Source organism: Ambystoma mexicanum, chromosome 12, assembly GCF_040938575.1.
Source record: "Ambystoma mexicanum isolate Mex_15411 chromosome 12, UKY_AmexF1_1, whole genome shotgun sequence".
Taxonomy (NCBI): Eukaryota; Metazoa; Chordata; class Amphibia; order Caudata; family Ambystomatidae; genus Ambystoma; species Ambystoma mexicanum.
The window spans coordinates 633108421-633132201 of NC_090936.1; the positions used below are offsets into that span (position 1 = coordinate 633108421).

The 23781-nt window shown below is 46.4% G+C and overlaps 1 protein-coding gene across 5 annotated transcripts in view; it reads right to left on the reverse strand.

Annotated features, from left to right (window-relative positions):
- CADPS2 (calcium dependent secretion activator 2) overlaps window positions 1-23781 on the reverse strand; it is a 2822196-nt gene that overhangs the window by 2359342 nt on the left and 439073 nt on the right. For all 5 annotated transcript variants that reach the window (XM_069629098.1, XM_069629097.1, XM_069629096.1 and 2 more), the window contains one exon: window positions 22234-22355. In XM_069629098.1, the coding sequence (XP_069485199.1) occupies window positions 22234-22355 (122 nt within the window). The remainder of the gene's footprint in view (window positions 1-22233; window positions 22356-23781) is intronic.

Below are 23781 nucleotides of genomic sequence, written 5' to 3' on the forward strand. Positions count from 1 at the left end.
GCAGTCAGTGCCCGTCCCTGTGCCAAGCATGACTATACTGAAGATCAGTCTCCCAAGGAGGAAGCTACAGGTTAGCACCAAGTTCCAAAATGATGAAAGCAACAACAATCCGGCACCTTAGTGATCCACACTTAACCACTGCCAACAGCAACCCATCATCAGAATAGCCTATTTCATATGGCATGTGTTCAGGCATCAGTGACACTTCAACTCCTACAACCCCTTGGGGATGTGCATGTCGGAGCTGCTGGAACATCGTGAGTCTACAGCTTCAACATACAGCACGTTGCTGAGCACTTAAGAGGGATTTCATGTGTGGCAGGGCTGTCGGGCGCCCAGCCCCAGTAACTATTGTCTGACAGGTGAGGAGCATCAGCACTTCAGGCAGTGTTGGTTCATCTGTTGCTTGTATGGTTGACTGCATCCGAGCCCTTCCCTAGCAAAGAAGGTTTCTCTGATGCAAAGGAGGGATTCTGATTGGTACATCAATCATGTTTTTTCTGCAGTGGGATTACTGTTTCTTGCTACTGTGCCACATTTTAAAGGTTTATTTTTGTAAGAACGTCTCTACCTAAGTGCCTCAATTATTTTGGTGTGTATCCAAATAATGCTTTAAATTCCCTATTTGATAACATGCACTCACATTTTAGAAGCCTCCTTGCTATGCTCACCTGCATAGTTGCTCCCCTCTTCTTGAAATTCAAATGACACTAACAAAATAAAAGCATGCACATACATGCAATAGCAGCTGCAGGAATTTCGTGCAATAAAATAATATAGTACATAAATGCAGTTTGTCAGTGATTTATTAAGATGCACAGTATAAGGTTTGGAAATTTGATGAATTTCTGGTACGACGTTGATACATCAAAAGTATATTTAGCGATTCATTTTATGCTGAAAAAGTTTAAATGAAAAGAAAATAGAAAAATATAGGGGGGTGGAAAATAGGGAGAAAATAAAAGGAGAGGGGGGACTTTGTCGGATGTTTTTACCCACGCATCCAAGCCCTACAACAGAACTGTGCATTACTGGCATTGAAAACATCATGATGGCCAGAAATCACCAGAAAATGCACAGGGAAAACATGAAAAATAGGCTGCCATCCATTTTTGCCTCTGTCAATGTTAATACAGGAGACTATTGCCAGGCCCTATCCTTTGGATACACACAGAGCAAAACGAGTGCAAAGGAATATGGTGCTGTTCAAAATCCATTTTAATTGATGTCTAAAATCGTGGGCACAAAATTCTACTGCAGAATCCCCATCAATACCATGTTCGCAAGGATCATATGCCATCAAGTAAAATCCCCTTTTTGGAAATGCATTAATTCAAGACAGCTGCCAAAAAAATGGGTGCAGTACCGGCGCTTGACACTAACCCAGCTGGGACTTCAAAGCCTTGCTGGTTAATGAGAATTCTTAACACCTACTGTTCCCGGGCCCTATACTAGAAGGCAGTCTGATTTAATTAAAAGTTCAAGAGGCCTCTGCCCATGGGAAGCTGTCACACCTCAGAACTCCACACCAGAAGGCAGGAAATCACAAGTTTCTGTTAATCAAATGGAGTGGCACCCTGGACTGATGCCCTGCTAGCAGGAAAAAACAGACAAAGGGTGCCTTCAGCTGAATGGGGTATGCTGATTTTGGGTGTGAACTGTCAACAACAACTGCTTTGGGAGAGACAGGCCATGTGACATCTGACTCAGCCAGCTAGGGGCGGAGGCAAACCATTGTGGATTCAGAGAGCCCAGCAAATATATGTTTTATTAAATTGCTTATAAAATATTGCATTAAGCTGACAGAAATGTACAATTTGGGGATTCTTAATAGGAAAAATATACCCACAATTTGAGACTAAGCTCAACTCTGTGTGAGGTTCTGAGACCGAACCCCGCGATTATTAATACTACAGACACTGTGCTCATATTAGAGAAATGAAAACTTATTGTAATGTGCTCAGGGAGGGGTTGCAGGTCTGCGTTAAATTTGATGCCGAACCGACCATGGCAAAACCCAATAAAAGCGCAAAATGTTGTCGTTTCTGAACCCAAGCTCTTAGAAAGACCAGGCTTGAACAGAGACCGGTCTTAATTCATCTGTGATGCGTGCATGTATTATGAACCACGTGTGTATCTGGGAAGCCTGTTTGTTATGAAAAATTCATTTTCTAAGTAAAAGCAAAGGGGCGTTTCTTCAATAGATTGTAAAAGGGTAGCATCACTCTGACTCACGACTCAGTTATCCAGTTAAAGGACAGAAAATCCTCTAGCCTATCAGGATCCTTAGTGGGTTGGGCATAGAAAGTTAGCCTTCCCACCCATTTTCAAAAGACATAAAAAGAGCCACTGAGACCTAGGTGGGGACGGCTCTTTCCACTTTCTTGCAAAGCACTTTGACGGACGACTTCAAATTCAGGCAATATTCAGAGACCAGAACTTAGAAAACCAGACTCCAGATTCCAGAACTTTGAAGCAGAAGGCCTACTGCAAGCTAAAAGTATTCTCAGCTGGCCTTACAATTTTGCAAACTGATTTACCCCAGACTTCCAAGGGGCACATCAGAATAAAACAGCCGGGCTGTGCTGTTTGATTCTAGCCAAGAACTTTTGCTAGAACCAGAACCAGACCCAGAGAGCAGTGCTGTATCCAGAACCGCAGACCAGACCAGACAGCTGTGCAGTGCCAAGAACTTTTGCCAGAACCAGAGATCCAGACCAGCAGAGCAGAGAGAACCGCGGCTAAACCTGTTGACCAGATCTGTGACAAGGCCCATTCCTTCCAAAATTAGGAGTGAGTATCCAGCCAGAGCTGTGCAAAACCAATCTCTTACTCTAAAATAATCTCATCCCATCCATTTCAACCTATTTAGAACTGCATAGAAATCGTGTGTCCATTCTGTGATTTCAAACCTGTGAAAGTGTCATTTGTCATTTGAATCTAACTTTATTTCTGAGAATCTACCTCCACTAAATCGTCCGTATCTTTTGAACCGCATGTTCTAGAAGCTTTCCAACAAGCCCAAAACGAACTTTCTATTCCTTATAGTTTTTCCATAATCGCGATCGACGCACTCGGAAAAAGTGCCGCGAATTGCAATTTGACTCAATTTCTCCACCTGTCAAAAATAGCTGTCTTTTGCTTGCAACTGCTGAAATTCGTTTTCAACCTGACAATCCCTCATGAATCACTGATCGTGTTGACTTGAACCAATCTTAAGTAGCTATCACCTACCCTGAATCTCCTATAGGGAATTAAAATCATTTTTAGCATATTGTTCACTTCATTGCAAATCACAGTTTTTTTTTTTTTTTAAATGTATTTATTGGTTTTAACAGATTAACAAAAACAAGTATACATCGCTTGAGTATCAGACGAATAATCAGAAAGTAACGTAACCCTCCCACCCCCACCCCCCCAACTCAAGACCAAGTAAACATTATTGTCCCATTACGATAGGCCAGATTGATGGCTAGGGAAGTCCGATCCATCCGAGGCATCGTCAGAGTTATTAGGATGCAGAAGTGGCTCAGTCAAGGCCACCCAGCGTTGTAGTTCTCCGCTGGAGTCTAGCCTTTGTTCAAGGATTGCCGTTTCCCACGCGCCAGTCTCCGCCGTTATCCATTTAGTCAGGTCCCCCCACCACAATGCCTCATGCGGGGCCCTAGGGCTCTTCCATCCCATGGCTATGCGCCTCTTCGCAGTTATGTAGATCAAGTCTTTGAGCTTGTTCAGAGGTTTGTTTTTGTGGTTGCGTTTGCATCTGCCCAGGATGCATACTGCGGGGCAGTTCACCTCTAGCTCGATGTCTGCGTCCGCCACCCTCCCCTGAACCTGTGTCCAGAAGTGGCGTATCTCCGGGCAGCCCCAGAACATATGCGTCATACCCGCCTTCGGCTCCCTACATTTGGGGCATAGCTGGACCTCGGCTCCCCTGAAATTAGATATAGCCTCTGGTGTTAGGTAGGCTCTGTTAGTGATGTACAGTTGAATGAGTTGCAATCGGGCATTCCTGGAGACTTTTTTATGGTAGTGGGTTATTTTCTCCCATTCGGCATCCGTGAAGTCTAAGCCAAATTCGATTTCCCATTTTGCTCTACATTTAAGCTCGGTGTTAGTCGTGCCCTGGAGCAGGGTTTCGTACAATCGCGAGGTTTCATGGCCGCCCTCGGCTGTGTTCAATAGTGTTTCTATGACCGTATTTTCCGTCATGGGGGTGGTAGCCTCCGGCCATCTGACCCTAATGGCGTGTATCACTGCCCCATGGAGCAAAAATTGGCCAGCGGGTAATCCCGTAGTTTCAGCGAGATCAGGAAAGGGCATGATCTCTTCATCCCGCATTAAGTCTCCCAGGGTGGCCACTCCGTAAGGTTCCCATTGGGTGCGTGATTCGTGAAAGCCCCATGGCTGATGAGCCATAATTGCTGCTATAGGGATTTGAGGTGAGAAAGGATCAGCTGGCCCCACAGTTTTGCACGCTCTGTTCCAGAGCTTTATTCCAAGTCTAATTAAGTATGGAAGGGGCTGTGTGAATCTGCCCTGTGCCCACAGTAGGTCCCTCAGGAGGAGGTAGGGTAATGCAGGTTGGAGGAGCCGAGTGTCCGAGGAGGTCTCATCGGCCATCCATCGCATCACTTGCCTTAGCTGGCTCGCCAGGTAGTACAATTCGAAATTAGGGACCTTAACTCCTCCCCTCTCGTAAGGTCTTTGGAGTGTGTCCAGCGCCACCCTGTGTCTGCCCTCCTGCCAAAGGAACCGTCTGCATAGTTTGTTTATGTTTTTAAAGAAGGAGGGGGGGATATTGTAGGGAACGTTTGTAAAGTTATATAGTAGGCGGGGGAGAGCAACCATTTTGAGTAGACCGGCCCTACCGGCCATCGAGAGCGGAAGCTTACCCCAGAATTCCATAGATTTTTCTAGAGCGTCTTTGGCTCTCACCGTATTAAGTGTATGTTCCGTGAATGGGTCCCGGTGTATGGTGATTCCCAGGTATCTAAAGGAGGTCGCTTGCCATTCTAGATCTAGGGAGGGGAGGGATCCAGGGCCATCTTTATGTAGGGCGGCAAGCGGGTAGAGGCAGGACTTATCTTTGTTAATACGGATACCCGTGTATCTACTGAATCCGTCCAGTGTTTCTAGGATGTAGGGCAGGAGGTGTTCGGGGTTATGTAAGAACAATAGCGTATCATCCGCATACATAGAGACGAGGTGGGTCACTCCGTCGATTACAATACCCCCATCTCCGTATTCCTGCCTAAGGTACGTGGCTACGGGTTCGGTGGCGATGATGGGGAGAGTGGGCAGCCCTGGCGAGTGCCTCTATGTAACGCCCATTTGTTTGAGAAGGTCCTGTTCGTGCGCACCCTAGCGGTGGGGTTGGTGTAGACTAGCCGGGTCCATTTCAGGAAGGCAGGTCCTATCCCCATTTTAGCCATAGTGGCATAAAGCCATTCCCAACGCACTGAATCAAAGGCCTTGGTGGCGTCTAGTGACGCCACCGCGTATTTCTGAGGCCTCTGCTCCGTGCTGTACATAATATGGTGCAACCTACGCAGGTTCTCTGTTATGGAGCGACCGGGCACGTAACCCGTTTGGTCCTGGTGGATCAGGTGGGGAATTACCCTTCGCAGTCTACTAGCTAGCAGGGAGGTTAGGATCTTGCAATCGACATTTAACATGGAGAGGGGTCTATATGAGCCGCAGTGCGATCCGTCTTTCCCGGGTTTCAGGAGAGGGACAATCACCGCCTCCCTCATGGAGTCGGGGAGGGCACCCCGCTCGTAGGCTTCGTTGAACACCTGTGCCAACAGTGGGGCCAAGGTCTCCTCGTACAATTTATAAAATTCCCCAGGGAGGCCATCAGTGCCTGGGGACTTACCGGTTGGGAGTGACCTAATGATTGCCTTGACCTCATCTGGGGTGATGGGTTCGTCCAAGGCGTCCGTCATATGGGGCTCTAGCCTGGGGAGATCTATGTCGTCCAGGATGTCCTCTATGTCGGAGACGTCCACGGGTGGGGGTTCGGCGTATAAATTGCTGTAAAAGTCAGAGAACACCGAATTAATTTCAGTCTGGGTGTGCACTAGGGAGCCATCTGGTTTGAGTACTTGGCAAATGGGTGTTCTGGGGGCTTCTCTCTTGTACAGCCAAGCTAGGAGTTTACCAGGTTTATCACCTAGAGCGTGGGTACGTTCAGTGTGTTTGGCATAGCTCAGCCTACCCAGGGACTCCCAGTGCGTGAGACAGGTTTGTTTGAGGTCAATCACCTTCTGTAAATGTTCTGGGGATGGGTCTAGTCTGCCTTCGAGCTCCCCCAACTCACTCTCTGCATGTTCTAAGGAGGAAGTAATCGACCTCAGTGCTCCGCCCATGGTTGCAATCATCTCCCCTCTCAGGACCACCTTGTATGCCTCCCAGGCGGTGCCTATGTGTTTAACACTGTTGAGGTTCCTTTCCCAGTAGTCTTCAGTCCTATCAGCAATGTGTTCGCGGAGGGCTATGTCTAGGAGAGCTTCAGCCCTAAGTTTCCAGGTGGGGACCGGGGGTCTAGGCGGGTAGATCTCCCAGGTGGCTACTAGTGGGGAATGATCGGACAGTACTCTGGGCTGGTACTGAGCACCGCCGAACGTTGCCTGTTGTTCTAGGCTCACGAAAAGGTAGTCTATCCTAGTGTGGACTGCGTGAGGAGGGGAGTAAAAGGAGAACACACGTGCATCTGGGTGCTGTTCTCTCCACAAGTCTCGGAGTTGTAACTGCTGTATCAACCTTGACAGAATTTTGGCAGGCGGGGAAGGGCGTGTATGTTTATCGTCCGACCTGTCTCTCAGGGGGTCTAAGGTGCAGTTATGGTCGCCCCCCCATATCATGGTTTGGTCCCTGTAAGGGCCGAGGCGTGGATACAGGGAGTGGAAGAAGGTGGTTGCATCATGGTTGGGTGCATAAGTGCTGACTAGACAAACCTCTCTCCCTTCAATGGTGCCACATGCAATTGCCATCCTGCCCTCATTGTCTGCTTTGGAGCCGACCAACCGGAAGGGGACAGAGGGGTCCACCCAGATCAGGACACCCCTGGCGTAGGAGGAGTAGGAGGAACCTACCAGGGTACCACGCCAGGCCTTTGCCAATGCTTTCAGTTTGTCCGATGTAAGGTGTGTTTCTTGTAGCAGGGCTATTTTGGTTTTGCTTCTTTTAATATAGGAGAGTATGCGCCGTTGTTTCACGAAGCTGTTCATGCCTCTGACGTTCCACGTCAGGATTTTCAACGAATCGGCCATGTGAGATTTGGGATTCTGGTGGCTATGTCCAACGCCCCCGGGAGCACCACCAGTGGCCGGAGGATCGTGGGGGTCTTGTGGTTTCCTGGAGATTCGTGCATGCGGGTCTCAGCCGGGTTACTTGCACCCCTGAACTTCTGCTTCAGTGACTGCCAGCCTATCCAGCGGAGGGTAGGTGCCTCGTCCGTGCTGACTGAAATGGATGTTGGTGGTCTTGGTTGTCCCTGATTCGGGCACTTAACAACTGTGCCAACTTCCCCTATCCCTCCCCCCCGTAACTGTGAACTTCCCCAACATAAACCAGGTCGAGTGAGGAGCTCCTCACTATGACAGACCCGTTTCCGCTCCTTTAGACCGAAGGACGGTCGCATGGTGCCCTACGGGCGGGTAATGAGTACCCTTAACAAGAAAGAACTTCCAGGGGTAGGAGAGTGTTCGTCCGGGCGCCTCGTGTTATGAAATCCGGTCAGCTGCGGCGTAAGTGGCCGTTCCATGGTGGGGCCTCCGAAAGGCACCGGGGCCCTGAGAGACGGGGCTCAGCGGGGTTGTCGTTTCCTGACTTCGACATCTGGGATCTGCTCCCTGTCCATCCAGTCTCGGGCCTCTGCCGGGGTATCGAAGAGGTGAGTTCTGTTGTTTCGTATCACCTTCAATCTGGAGGGGTAGAGGAGCATGTAGCGTAGGCCTGCAGCCTTCAGTCTTGCTTTGGTGTGTATGAACTGTGCCCTCTTCATTTGAACCTGAAATGTATAGTCAGGGTAGATGGATATCTTGGCTGAACCCCTGCAGATCTGGCCGCCTGACCGCGAGAAGGTGAGGATGGTTTCCCGGTCTCTGTAGTTAAGTACTTTTGCGATCACGGGTCTGGGTGGGCTGCCAGGAGGGGGTTTCGATGTGAGGGATCGGTGAGCCCTTTCGATTACAAAGCCCTGAGAGAGTTTTTCTGCTCCAATCTCCTGTATCAGGAGATTCTCTACGAAGTTCGTGGGGTCCGATCCCTCGATGCCCTCCGGGAGCCCCAGGAGGCGAATGTTGTTGCGGCGTGCGCGCCCCTCTGCCTCCTCGACCCTGTCTTCTAGGTTTTTAACTTTTTGTTGAAGTGCATCGACATCTTTGAGGAGCACTGTCTTAGCTTCCGTGTTCTCGCGGACCTGGGCCTCCAGCACCTCTGTTCTGCCGGCCAGGGATCGGACGTCTTGGCGCAGGAGGTTCAAGTCTATGGCGACAGCGTCTATTTTATGCTCCACGGCTGCCTGGGAAAGTTTGATAGCTTCAAGGATCTGTGTGTTACTAGGTTCCGCTGAAGGCCCCAAGGGGTCGGGTAGGTCTGCAGCAAGAGTCTCGCTCATGTTATCTGGCGCTGTGGGCCCCGCCGCCGTGAACGTGTCGATGGTGGTCTGACGTTGCTTAGCCCTTGCTCCTTTGGTAGACATGTCGACTGAGCCTCCGGGCTTCGCTGTTACCGAGGTGGCCGGGGTGAGCCGCGATGGAGTGGCCGAGGAAGCCGTATCGGGTGGGCCGCGATGGCGGATCGCTGTATGCTGTGGGCGGCTCCGTAGGCACAGGGGGGACGGATAGTGTGCGCCGGGGCCGCTTCTTCGGGTTACCAGGCCGGGCACGCCTGTATGTGTCGGTTGCGTTAGTCCCCCCCGCTCACCTCGAAGGGCCTCCGAGACCCTGGCTCCCGGTTCTGTGGCTGGCAGCGCCCTCGTCCGGGACGTTCCAGGCTGGTCGTCCCGTTGGCACCGTCGTTCGCGCTCCAAGCTTCACGGGTGCCCCACAGGCCCCCCTCGTCAGTCCAGCTGGGCGTTCGTGTGTCCTCGGCCCTCAGCTGAGTGTTCCGGCGCGAGCGGCTTTAGAGTGCGGGCCGCCGCATCTTGCAGGGCTCGGGAGCCGCCATCTTGGCCCTGGTCCGCGGGATCGTGTCGCACGGTCTATAGGGCGAGACCGGTCCTCCAGGGCCACAGGAATCGACCCGCAGGTGCAGCAGGATGTCGGCCCTCGATGAGGCGGTTCGTGGGGTTCGGAGCCCCCGAAAAAAGTAGTTAAAAGCAGCTTATGATGGTCGCATCAAGCGGAGCGCAAGGAGCGAACGTCCTCTTCACATGGCGGTTAGCCACGCCCTCCAAATCACAGTTAAAAGTATTTCTGCCTGTTTTAAAGCATACCGGTTGCTCTAAGCTTGCTAGGGGGCGAACTAGAATTTGTATTGCATTTGATTGTATTCCTGAAAACTGTGTGCTCTCCTTCCATCTCCTTATATTGCATAGAGGGGGGGTGAATTGTCAAAAGAAAAATGGTGATCATATTATCTCTTGTTGAAACCATATCAGTTTATTTCTGTGCTGCATTCTTTTCCATCATTGCATTTCCTTGAAACCATAAAAGTATTCTCTGCTACCTTATCCTTTCTATAATGACTCCTCACTGATTGAAAAAAGTGTGCAATTGTAACATTACCCATTGTTGATCAACATTATATTCATAAGTGTGCTATCAAATAAGAATTTATTCATAAAAGTGTGATATATATATATATATATATTGTTTAATTTTTCAAATACATCTTTTAATTTGCAAAACAAACCTACTTCCTGGCTCAGTGAGGTCAGGGGGATTCAAAGAGGGGCGTTATACAAGGGTTTATCATCCAGATCTATGAACTTGTCATAAAAATATATAAATAAGGGCTTCCCTTGGTCATCCAGACCAGGCATTGACTTAGTTGGAGTGCTGAATTGAAGTCACTTAACAACTTGAAGAGGGGAACACCCCTCCACCCCCTCCAAATATAATTCTTTTTTTTTCTATGAGTTTCCCCAAAAATAAATTCAGCAATAAACTCATGGAAAAAATAACTGCCCATGTAACAACATGGAACTGAAGGTCTATAGGTAGTATGGCAATCGTTTAAAAACAAAAGGGAACACGTGGTCCTAGGTTATACCATCCTTGACGTTAGTTTAGTGAGTTCTCCGGATGCTCCCTGCACTTCTATATGAAGAGATCGTTTAACATAAAAGTCTATAACCTATTCTTTTAAGCCTCTCTCTCTCTCCAAGTATGCCCTTTTATAACAAGCAAAGCCCAAAGGTGATAGCCATATGTCCTTCAGCTTACAGGTGAACCCTAATCTATGCAAATTGACAAGGGGGGCCCTGGGAGTCTCTCTGCCAGACATTAGTCCTGGTTACGAGAGACTTACCCAGAGTCTTTAGCTCACTATCTTTCACAGAGAAGAAATATCCCAAACATATCAGTTTTTGTCCTGACCTGGGGCAGCCCAGCACCGAAATGCTAGGCAATTCTCCTCTGAACAAGAGTACTATGCAGTGTTCAGCATTCTCCTAGCAGGGTGGGTCAGTCTCACCCAAAAAGCAAGTGTCTGCTCCTTTCTCTGAAGATGGTGTTTTCTTGGTCTTCTCACAGAATAATTTCAATTTCAGGAACTCCTGTGGTTCGCCATGCCTTTAGCAGTCAAGTCTTTTAAAGGAAAATGGTTAAATTTAATTTTAGAACAACAGTTCCCTGCGCTTTGGGCTTTTAATGTGATTACAGCAATATAGATTTGAAAGCATTTTCAATTACCATCTTTTCTACTGGTGGTGTTTGACCACTTTAATGCATGCTGGGAAGTATAGTCTTGTATGTTTCTTTTTAGGGAATAGCAAATCTGAGCACAATGAAGGATTACTGCGTCTGATGGGAGCGCGAGCACAGGGACTCCTGCTCCATCCTACCTGTGGGAGACACATTAGGTAGCAGTTGGACCAACCCAGTCCCCTACGGCACGTCCCTATGATAACAAAGGTTGGGGAGGTTTTCCAACTCACCACACACCACACTGAGGGAAACTAATTTGAGGGAACTTTCCCAGATGCACTGATGCTTTCCATTGTACCACAGACGACCTTTATTTAATGAATCTGGCACAGAATTTCTCCAGTTTTGTTGACCCAACTAGGAAAAATGTCTTTTAAAATGCACCACTTGTTTCAGATTTTGCATGCTTAATATGATGTGTAAAGGTTTAACATGTTGCAATATATACCGAACAAAAATATACCCCAAAGTCCTCCTGGACCTCTAACCAGCTAGACAGCACATTGCACTGCTGGACAACTTAAGTCCTGGCACTTACTGTTCTACAGAATATGCACTGGAGAATCTGGGTACAAGAGGTAGTTTAAAAACACTATATGAGTCAAATCATGATTTAATCTGCACTTACGGCAACAATTTACAAAGCAGGAAACAACTTTTTAAGAACACATCTATATAATAAAATTCATACTATTCAATCATTCAAACATTCATCCACAAAGATCCACATACATCCATCAATCAACAATCGTATCATACCAAACACCAATGGGTATAAAGTATAATAACTATAAAAAATCATGACATATAATTCATCAATTAGATTATTTATAGAAAGAATGTGAAATCAATATGCTTGGCCACAATAGATAGTCAAAGTGGCCAAAAGTGGAGATGGGTCCCAGAAGTCTCAGGCCACGACCTCATAAAAAGTTGTTTCCTGCTATGTAAATTGTTGCCGTAAGTGCAGATTAAATCATGATTTGACTCATATATTTAAAATGTATCAGGTTTAATAAAAATCCTTGATACCTACCTTTAAATTGTATCCTCTGGTTGCCTTTCCATGACTAATTGCTATATTAATACCCCAACCCAGAGTATGGGGTCTCCTGTGTCCTTCAGAAAAAATAACAATCTTGCCCCAGACAAATGAGGAATCCATGCAAAATTTGGTAGCAGTGGGTTCAATGGTGTGGATTTGTATAGCCGGACAAACATACACACACACATAAATACATTCAGCTTTATATATAAAGATTTTATAAGATGTCCCTGTACCACTTGCATATATTTCATATGTAAACTTTACCATTTGACAAGAACAAATGTAGAAATTGAGTTCTGTTGCAATCATATTACAGAATAGCCTAGGTGCTTCTCAGAGAGTGACAGCAGATCCGTTGTGAGAGAAAGCAAATATTCGCTTTGAAACCAAAATTACTTCTTCCAGCCTTATCTCACTTGGCAGACAGTGTATGTTCTTGTAGTTTCCTCTAAAAGATTGTTTTCAGACTCAACTGAAATTAGACAATTCGCTGTAACAATTACCTCTAGTGCACTCAACTGAAGTACACACTGCCTTCTCCAAATCCTGGGCAGCAGAGATCTGAAAACACTCTTTCAACTAACATAACATAGAAGATGACAGGCTTGAATTGATAAAGAGGAATGTGAGCAGTCAGAAATGTGAGGCGGACAACTTTGGGAAGGTTTTTTTATAAGTGCCATTTTATTAACTCAATAGGGTTTGACAAACGCCTCACTGTCCCTACCCTGAAGAGGATGTCCCTGCCTATCAAAATAAACTAAAGTAAACACTAACAAAAGGAATCTGTCCTCACACTTATAGGTATATCAAACTAAAAAGGAATATATAGCAATTCAAAGATAACAGAACAGTTAAGTCCAACATACATCTAATAACTATATTTCCTTGTAAACTGGGTTAGTTCCCTGTGCCCACATTCAAAGCAGGATGTTCAATCAAAAGTTCAAAAGAATAAAGTCTGGAATAAAGTCCAAGTTTGGATTATAAAGTTCTTCTTGCTCCAAAAGTCTTTCACTTGGACTTTGACCATCAGTTCAATTAGACAACAAGTCGTTATCTCTCCACTTGTAGCAGAGAGTTCAACACAACTTTTTCATAGGAAACAAAAACACTTCCAAAACTCATCTGTATCAACAACAATGTTTTGTCAGGATGATTCCACAACAGTTCACAAAATACTTCAGTGGTCTTACCACTTCTTCACAGTCTTTAACCACAACACAGTACTTCAATGACTTCTTCCTGGTCCACTAACCTGCCAGGACTACCACTAAAAGGTCCCTGCCCTGGTATACTCGACTGCATGGACTAAAAGCTCATAACACTACAAGTGCTTCTGTGGTAAAGTTTACTTCAAACAGTTGTGTGAAGTTTTTGACTTTTAACATCAAAATTAACTTCTTCTGGGAAGACATGATGACACGATACACAATAATGCTGTTTGTTCCACAATGGTGATTGCCACATGCAATGCAGGTTGTGCTCTTCCCCTCCTGAATTCTTCCTATCAGGAGGGCTTCTGTCCTGCCACTCTTGTTTTCCCACTCTTACATCAAACAAATACTGATAATGGCCATCACACTTGCTCTTCTTTGGCTTAGACAATGCTTGTTGAGGGTTTTCACAACTATTGCCTCTTCCACACACTGGCAATAGGGGTTAAAGTTAACTTGCTTTGGAATTGCCCTCTCTCTCCAACTTCTTTATATCAGTTTGGTATTCAAAATCATTATTAGTGGCATGCCAGTGACTACGGAATATACTGGGGTTACCCAACAGGGGTGAACTCACTGGCTGCTCCATACGCATACGCTCGCTCCACTGCCACAGTGCCTTCTGCTTTCTCTGCTGCCTCTGAGCACGGCAAACTGATTTGGTTCACTTCTTGTTGCTCGCACTGGTAGGAAAGGAGTGTTCCTTACTAATGAAGCTCTGCGATGCCCGCCTGCCACCGGAGTACAACTTACAATAAGGAGAGCCTCTCTCTCCAGGAGGAAAGCTTTTCACAGCAAGCTTCCCGCTGCGAAGCCTCTGCATTAGTCATCAAAGTTAGAGACCCTCTCTGGACAGTCATTCGCTCCAACGATAGCAGCAGCTCTGGCATCCGTTTCCATTCTTCCTCTGCTGCCACTGCAATTTTGATTCTCTGCAACCACTCCACCTCCTACTTCTAACGGCCTGCACCTGAGGGGTCTTATATACTCAAATGTCCTGCTCAGGTGTGGGTCATTAGAACCACTAGACTGCACTTTGCAGTCTAGTGCCTCTGAATCCCTCTTCCTCATCCCAATACTTTGGGCATTGTGGGACTTCAAGTCTCCAATGTTCAGATTACATCTTTTATTTTGAATATTGTCTTCAACTTTACTCACTTCACTCTTATCATTAATTACACCATCAAAATGAGTTTTCAAAGGGCTCCATGATTGGTTCGAATTTAAAGGAGAGTTCGCTTCATATGACTTTAAGCTCTTAATGTTCAGATGTCCACCAACTATCCTTCTCCTGTTGATTACAAGAGTGTTGCCTACTATAAATGCGGGCAACTTGATAAAAGTTTGATTCAGATTTAAGGGAGAATCAGATTCATAAGAAGCCAGAGTATTAGATGTTCTGTTTTCTTTGTTGATTATGACAGTTTTCACAATGTACAAGATGGATAGTTTTGGGAAGGTAAAAATCACTCCCACAACATGTCATTACAGATTCTGATATTACAGAAATCTCTCCCTTTGCGGAAGACAAATACTGCGTCTCCCTCAACTGAATCCTCCAATTCCTGTGGGGCCCTTCTCCTCCCTGGTGATCGTCCCGGCTAATACCACCCCAGGGTTAGGATCAGGTAGCAGCTTCCTTCCCCTGGCCACCTGGGAGGAGATTTTAGGTAGGGTCTTTGTGTGGACAATACATGATTCGTCACAGGAAGCAATAACTTTCTGATCCCTGCAATCATAAAAACATCCTTATAATGTTATGGAGCCAAAATGGGGGTTCCAATGGGGGTGAATAGGTGTAGTTTGGACAACGCGGACAGTTTGTTGAAGGGGAAGAATCTGGTGATGGTGCAAAGTCTGGCAGAGGTGGAGTAAAGTTGGCGGGGCATGCACTTATTTGGGCCTAGGGCAGCAGAAAGCCTAAATAGGCCACTGACAGGATTTACTGCCCAGCACACCACATTATTAGTACTTTTTATACATGGCCCTTGAGCAAAGCAAGACTTCCTACTTTCTTCTTAGGCTATACATATTCACTGTAAGGGCAATCAAAGGGTTTAAGAGAAATATTTGTATACCAGTGGAGATGCTACAGAATAAGATAACAGTGCCTCACAACTGAAGGAACTACTCAAGAAAGTGTCTCCATTAACCGTTATAAATAATCTAGGGGACAGATATTCATAGGCTTCCGGTTTGTCAACGAAATGTTCCAAAACGCAACCCAGAATCCCTAAGAACTTTTAATTAAAGCTAGGAAAATGAAATTTGAGATCGGTTATAATTGGGGAACTGGCTTGCAAACTTACACCCAAATATTTGATCAATAACATTAGACTAAGTCAGACCATCAACCATGCCCAGAACTCTGATCTCTTCCTTGATAAGTTGCTTCCTCCTGTGGAGCTATCCAGCAGTGAGATAAAGGGATCCTTATGCATACTGAAGTTGGCACTATTTCAAATTAGCAGCAAAATCGTGAGAACTTAGTGTCTAAGCATCAGGATGATGTTTGCGTTATTTCCGAATTCCAATTGGGAGACAAACTGCAAGCAGCAGCCAGAATTCCCCAGAGGTAAATACTCCAGAAACATATATCCCAACAGAAGAGAGCATAGGATTGGCATACCTTTCAGAATAAGGGCAAAAAGCAAGGAAAGCATGTGCAAAGTAGACAATCTGGCAGTTCTAAGGAGTCAGAAGAGGCTCTTGGCAAAATATATCAGAGAGGTCCTCCTCCACAGACTTTACCATATCCGTAACAGAAAACTAGGATTTACTGGGGAAAAGGATGCAAAAATAAAGCATGGCAGGCTTCCGATTTTCCTCCCCAGTCAGAAGTTAGTAGTAGAGGCTTGATGGCCGACCACATTAACAACACTAGGTCCAATCACTTCACTCTTTTTTACAAGGATATTAGCTCATAAATGGCTACAAGGACATCCAGCAGGTAAAACTGCCTCAGGATATCAGCCAAAAGAATTTAGAAGCCACAAGCCTAAGCTTGGATAAGAAAATAAACGATTCAATGTTATGAATTCAAAAGGATCACAAATGCGTGTCAAGATTGAAAAAATATTTTACAAAAATCAAATGAACTAAACCAACATATCCAAATGTTAATGATAAACAGAATCCCCATAACACAATTCATCACATATGTGAAAAGAATGCTCAATACACAAATACAGGAAAATACAAGTGTATGCAAAAAAAAAAGAAAAATCACAATACAAATCTCAAATTTGAGAAATAAAAGATAAAGTGCAAAACAAAGTACAATCGACTGAATTCTCAAATATATAATCAAGTACTGATGGTTTGAACTAAATCAAACAACAATAGATCGAATTCAACTAAATAATCATTATTCTGTTAGACATGATAGTAAACAAATCAATCCAATTAACTGTCAACGGTCTACTAGAAGAGACAATGGGCCTGATTACAACTATGCTGGTCCGGAAAAAACGGTGCTGGTAAGCTTGCCAGCAGCGTGGTTTCCGGACCAGCATATTACAACTCTGCAGGTCGGTGTCATCCAGACCAGCAGGTCAGACCTGCCGGGCGGAACGGCACCCGCCTGCAGAGTTTTTATGGAAGCACCAGCACCGTTACTAACGGTGCTGGTACTTCTGTGGTCCCCAATCCCATAGAGTCCTAGGACTCTATGGGAATGGGGACTTACAATTTACCAGCGCCTGACTTTCTGGCCTGCCAGGGTTGTAATCCCCGGTGTTACCGGGAAGTCAGGTGCCGGTAAATCATTAAAGGCCAGCGGCAACCTGCCGGTATAACCGGGACGGTTACCACCAGACCCCTAATGAGGCCCAATGTGTTAGCTTGAAAATGTTCGTCTTCTATGATGAGCTCATAAAGGGGCGTCTCCTAATCTTCCTATTCTAGTCTCAACCATGTTTCCATTATTGTGCTGGTTTTCCTCAGGACTTGATCCTTTTCTTCAGAAATACTTCCATTTCACAATTTTTCCAGGCAACTCCGTCGTCCTATAATTCAAAGCACATGAAACGACCAATGGGTTTTAGGAATTCTAATTATTAGCTTATAATGAAAGACTAAAAATAACTAAAATTCTTTTAGTGTACTCACTATTTCAAGGCTGTCTGGTAAATATTGTGCCTTGAGTTTGAACCATGAAGAAACCTACAAAGAAACAGTAATAATACATGACCTAAGCTAATCCAAAAAACTCAAAAGGAATGTGGTTCTTCTAGTGTATTGCCATGTATATGCATCTCAAAAAAGCCATAACGAATAATAAGATGGCATAGCAGCCAGTGCCTCAGCTGACTCTTCCCCTATTGTGCGCTGGAGTTCCCAATTCTTCATGCAATCAGTAAATCGTAGTATCTATGCCTAAACCAGCGGCATAGACAGGGTAGGGCCTGAGCGGGCAACGCCCACCCAAAATCTGTAAATGCCCACTCACCAGCACTGTGTGGGCATTTACTGATGTTAATGCCACTGCGGTGGGCCCAACTACATTAGTGTCAGACCCTGCATGTAAGACAATCCTGGCTATGCATCTGCCCTAAAGTAGTAACTGGTAGCCAACTTCACGGAGCCTCAATCAGACCACAAGTAAAACATATATATATTTTGTTGGCAGAACATGTTAAGTTAATAGCAGTAAAGTAAAACGCGGAATTCATCAGAACTACTACGAAGAAGCTCATCCCGCTTAACCGTTCCCAATGAAACAGGAAATAACGAAGCGTCTCACCCGTGTTTGAATAGTGTGATTCAATACAACCTAGTTATGGAAAGCGCTTTTCATGCTTGCGGCAACGTGTAACGTGTGATAAGGAAGAAATGTCTGTCTCTGTGAGTCTAAAGGGTGGGTTGGTAAGTAACCTAATATGATGCTCTTGTACATGGACCTATTGGAACAGAGAATTTCCAATGTTGAAGATTGTCCCGATATCACTAGTAAACCAATTACATAAGCTAAGGAGAGATGTAGATCTCAGTGGAATATTTTCAATGAACTGTAGAATAGACCTAGATTGTTCAACTTAAAAATCTTTGGCATTAGTGAACAAATAGAAGCTCAGACAAAAAAGGTTTGGACCTCGCAGAGCAAAGGCTATAATACCTCAATCATGGGAACTTCAATGGAGAGCGTGAAGGGAATTTTGTGAAACTACAAATCAAAGGTTGGGTGAAATGGAGGCAGAGAAAATGAAAGGCGGAATAGGAAGCAAATGGGAGTGCATGGATTTTTAGATCAATAGAATTAATTCTCTCAATGATCAGACATTAAAATTGTTTCTTGGAATATGAAGGTCCTAAACAGTTACAAAATTCTTTTTTTTTTTCTTTAAACAAGAGGCGCAACTATTTATGGACGGGATGATTGATGGGTGAGGTAGGGGGATGGGGTAGGTGGAAGCTCTCCCGAGCGACTGACAAGACCCACCAGTCCTCTGTGATGGTCTGCCACACCTCCCAATGAGACGCAATGCGTCCTCCCACAAGGGCCTCGCGCAAGCACAGAAAACCCTCATTTAGCTGGTTTCTCGGTGGCGGCACCACCTGAACCTAAGGAGGAGGCGGAGGAGCGGGAGAAAAAACGACTCCGTTGCTGCCTTCGGCGGGAATTTCCCAAAGGGGTGTCAACCCTGTGGGAATTTCGATCTAGAAAGCCCCTAAACCAGAGGATGGCCCAGTCTGCGACAATAATCTCGAAGTCCTAAAGGGTGGTTTTACCAGGACAGACAAGGACTTGGTGGTCTGAGTGCTGTCCTTCGTTTTGGTCAGCTCCACATCCGTTGTTGAATGAAAGTGCTCCTTGCCATCGAAGGGCAGATCCAAAACTTTATCCTGCACCTCCTTAGAGAACTTGGTGGCGTGCAGCCAAGCCTGACGAGAGGTATCCATGCCAAGCATAAGGCCCCGTGCCTTGCGCTGCAGCCTCCAGCAGATCTTGTGCCAGGACCCTGGCATCCAACAATCCCACCCTAAAATCCTCAAGCTTTTCAGCGCAAATAAACTCCTCAAACTCCAACAGACCTTTCCACATTTTCCTATTCGCCCCGCTAACACCAGTTCTGCATTGGCTTGATGTAATTGCAGGGCTGAGTTAGCAAAAATCCTCCTCCCAAGGGAGTCAAGAAGCTTGTCCTCTTTGCCCAGGACCTGTGTAGTCGTAGAAGAGGATGCCGCAGGCCTGGATTGCAAAGTGTCTGCCCCCCTCCTACCTTGTAGGAGGGGGCGGACATGACGCTAAGGTCACCTCTTCCGAAGAATGGAGCCTGTAGCGCACGTCAATTTTCTTGTTGACAAACAGTCCAGAGTGTGGTTTCTCCCAGACTCTGCGGACCTCGGCCAAAACGTCTTTCTGCAAGAACAAGCCGGTGCGCTCCGAAGGAGACAAGGTGAACGCCCCCGAAAGCACACCTCCTGCAGAGCGGGTGCCTCGGGTACTGGGACATCCAACAGACACATGTCCAGCACCCGGTCGTGAAAAGCTCTGATAGAGCGGGGCTGGTCTTCGCTGTCCTGATCGCCTTGTTCGTCATCCGACAGGTCCGGATCAGGCTGAGCCGCATCGCGCACCACAATGACCTTGTCCACTGGGGACAACGGAGGCAGGGGTCGAAGAGTCGGGGGAGGTCCCGCAGGCAAAGGCAGCATCGGCGGAACCGACGGCGCAGGCGGGCATATCTCCCTAAACAAGCCTCGAAAGTACTCCTTCATAGGGTCAGAATGCATACGATTTTGAAACTTGCCGAAAAAGGCATCCTCCGCCGCCGATTTAGGGGCGACCGGAGGAGGCCGCTCACGAGAGGAGCAATTCCCCAGTGGTGTCCACATAAATCAAGGGTGCCGATGCCGCAGGCAGTGAGACATTGTGCGGTAGGGGCATCCAAGCGTTCCAGTCATAAACTGGATGAAACGGATGTGAACAAGGAAACCGATGTTCACCCACAGAACCAACCCCTACACCTAAGGCCGATGGCATAGTTGTAAGGGATGTATCCAAAATGGCCGGTGTGGTCTCGTCAGGAACTGCCACCATTTTGTCAGCACCCGAGGCGAACTGCGACACGTGTGGAAGTGAGGCAGGGGTGCCCACAGGTGGGTCAGAGGTCTTCATTTTAGCCTTAACACAAGGAACCTCAGCCGAGCCGGTACTGTGTGGCCTAGGATGTTTCTGTGACATGCTAATAGCCAAACTAGCCTTCGCAGGAAGGACCTCAGCACTGCCGGTAAAGGAGGAATTACTTTTCAAAACCTCACTCCTTGCCCCCTCAACAGATCTGGAGTCACTGCACGAGCGGGAACGATGAGGAACATCTCTCACCGACAAGGCCTTTACAGGCCTCTCAGAACTGTTGGTCACCTTAACCTCTAAACGAGGGACCTCAGACCAGAGTCCGATAAAAGCCTCTTCACTCCGGGCCTCGAACTTCTGTTTGGTATCCGCAACCTCAACCGAGGCCTCGGGCCGCACCATGGTGCTTTTACGGGAAGCTCCAATCAAGGAGGCCTCAGGGCAAGCTCCGCTACCCCATGCCTCAGTAGAACTGGGCCCACAAACAGCCCCCACAGGAGGGGCCTCGGAATGTAATCCAGTATCAACAGGCCCCTTACGGAGACCCTCAGAGAAAATTCTGGTACACTTTTTAGGCCTAGACGACGCTCCTCCCAGACCAGGAAGACCCCGGGAAGGAGTCCTCTAGCTGAGGTGCCCTAAAAAGTAAAGAACTCACAGGGCACCTCTTCTTCTCGTCAATGAAGGATTGAAAATGCCTAAGGCGAGTGCGCTGGAACACCTCCTCCCACCGCTCTAACCGACGTTGAGGCGCCCAGACCGAAAGGGAATCGCAATAAAAACACGAGTCCCACCGGTGGTCATAACCCTAACACTCTAAACAAAGAGGATGGGAATCCACCTTAGCGAAGCGTCGCTGACAGGAAGAACAATTCGGAAAGTCTAGCTGAAACGGCATAGACGGACTATTAAACGATCGCCAGCAAGAGCCAGAGAGGAGGAAATAGGTAGAAAAAACCTTCCACAGATGCAAGTGCGTCTCGAACGAGCGGAGAAAAGGACTGATGGACGCTGGGCGGAGCTGAGATGGGCGGGGTTACGGCTGCGTGCGGTACCCCGCGTAACAAAGAGGAAGGACAACATTTGTGCAAAATGTTGATGCTTTTGCAAAGGGTCCGGTCCCGTCCCACCGGACGGAGGAGTGCCCCATAAGTATGGAGGAAAGGGGACGGGACGTAGAAGTATAACCGATACGTGACACATCTGACAGATGCCTATTTAAAATTCCTTTTCAATGTATTTATTTTCTTTTTGGGATGCAAAATGTTCTGCTCCCACCAGGTAAGGTCAAAAATAAAAGCGTATGCATTTTCCGAAGGGTAGTTCATACGTAGCCCATATCCGCAAGCAATGTTCCACTCACCTTGGTCTGCTGTAAAACCGGCCCTTGTAGCAGCAAAAGGCTGTAACACCCTTCACATGCATTTTCTGCCTGAGATTATGAAAAGAAGGGCCAGAGCAGCACTGCACAGAAAAAGGAGCATCAGTATTAAATGGCATGGCCTCATTCACAGAGCAGCGACATTGCTCAGATCCTGACAAGTTCCATACAGATGGGGAGGAAATGGACACTAGGTTGCGATCTGGAATAAGGTGCCCACACAGGAGACCAACACATGTAGAAATAATTATTGTTTACATTGCTGGAATGGTAAAAAAAACACAAAGGCATATTACATATTGAAATTTGGAAAATAATAAATTCCAAAGAAATGCAGAAACCTGTGAAAACTTGAAAACTATATGGGTAAATAGCTTGCCTCTATAGGATGTGATATAAAGAACACAAAGCTAGAGAAGGGTCTACAACATTTGGCATGCAAGATCTTTTGGACTACAACTCCCATCATACCTAGTTAGAATAGTCACAGTTGGAGAAAAACAATGGAAAACGCACCCAATCTGCCTGGAAATGAAGCTACAAAATTTAAGATATTACTAATGTATTGCATTTATAAAAAAGTGATTACCATACAACAATTAAACATAAATTGAAAATAGGAAAGCACTTACTGTGGTCTGGAGGCCTCGGCCTGGTCTGTCTGGAGCTTTTCGCCACCTTCCACTTCCATTGTGCAATAAACAATTCGATTGGGAGCCAACGACCTCAAACCCTGCACTTCCATCACCACAATCTGTGTAAAGGTAAGCACATCAAAAGAGGTGCCACGGTCACTTAGGCCCTTCCACTAAAATAGGTCAAATCAAAAATGACAATGGACAACAATAGCAAAACAAAAGAGATGATGGCTGGAAGGTTTAGAATAAATCTTAACCTCTGCCATTGCTCCGGGCAACCCTCCAGACCATCGTTCTCCATTACTGAAGGGGAAAGACCATATGCAAATCAGGCTTGGCCCCACCCCCAAAGGGGTAGTCCAGCCCAAACGGCTAGGTCACATCCCTTCTGCACGAGACCACAAGCATCCCCAGACATGTTTCAGCCTTGTTGGGCGTCATCAGTGAGGAGTAGCTTGGGTCTCTAGCACGCTTTCAGAATTATATTAACGTGGCACTATTTTTCCTACACGTTGCTTTCTTTTCAACTGATGGACAGAAGAAAAAATAAATGATTTAATTATCTAAATATTCGGTTTTCTGAAGCTTGTCGAAAGTTTAATGCATACTCTCTTTACAGAATAGAAAAATGAAATTACAAATCAAAAGTGCTGCCATTCAAGAAATGCTGAAAGCGATGGTTCATGTTTTCACTCAAAGGGAACATACATGTAAACAGTGGCACCGCGTTCCTACTCCAATTCAACCCACAGAGCAGAGTCTGGTAGTCACCCTGGGCAGGGTCGCAAGTCACTGTTACCCGGACGGGGCTCAGCACTTTAAGAACACTACTGTAGTGATGTGGCAGTATAAAAGACTAACCTAACATAAGATAACAGTGTACAGTGGCAACCTGTGACAAAGGGTAAATATGGATTAGCAAAGTAAGCTTGGGTCCAGGTTCCAAATCTATGCAAACCCTTTCAGATAGCAAAGACAGCCAGAGAAGGACTGAGTGTGGGTTCATGTCAAACCACGTCTGCCACCATAGGTCACAAGGACTGACTGGCCATGTAGCAGACAGCAGGTGTCAGGGGGCAGCCACCTCCTTACAGTGCTCTCTGCTAATAACCCGCCAGGCTTTCCGGACCTCCAATCTGAGCAGGGGTTTGGGCCTTGTTATTTGCTGATAGGTACTGCACACCATCAGAATAGTGAGACAAGCCATCTTAGGCCTTTCCTGTGTAGACCTAGCAAGCAACCCTAGTTGAGTGGCTTAGCAATATTTTAAAAATTAATTAACACCAGTTTAAAAGCATTTAGGTTGGTCGCAATTCTACTGTGAGGCAAATGCCATTTCATATTTCTAGGATTGACGCCGCTGCCCGTTGAATTTTCTCCAGGTGCTCTGGCAGGTCTGGAGGCCAGCAGGTGGGTTTGGTTAGATGGAGGAAAGGAAAAAAGCTAGATTTGGTGCTTTGTGTTGATGGTGTAGGTCGGAAGTGCCCCGAGGTCTGCATGTGTGACAGAGCCCTTAATGCTCCTAACACATCACACCTAGAA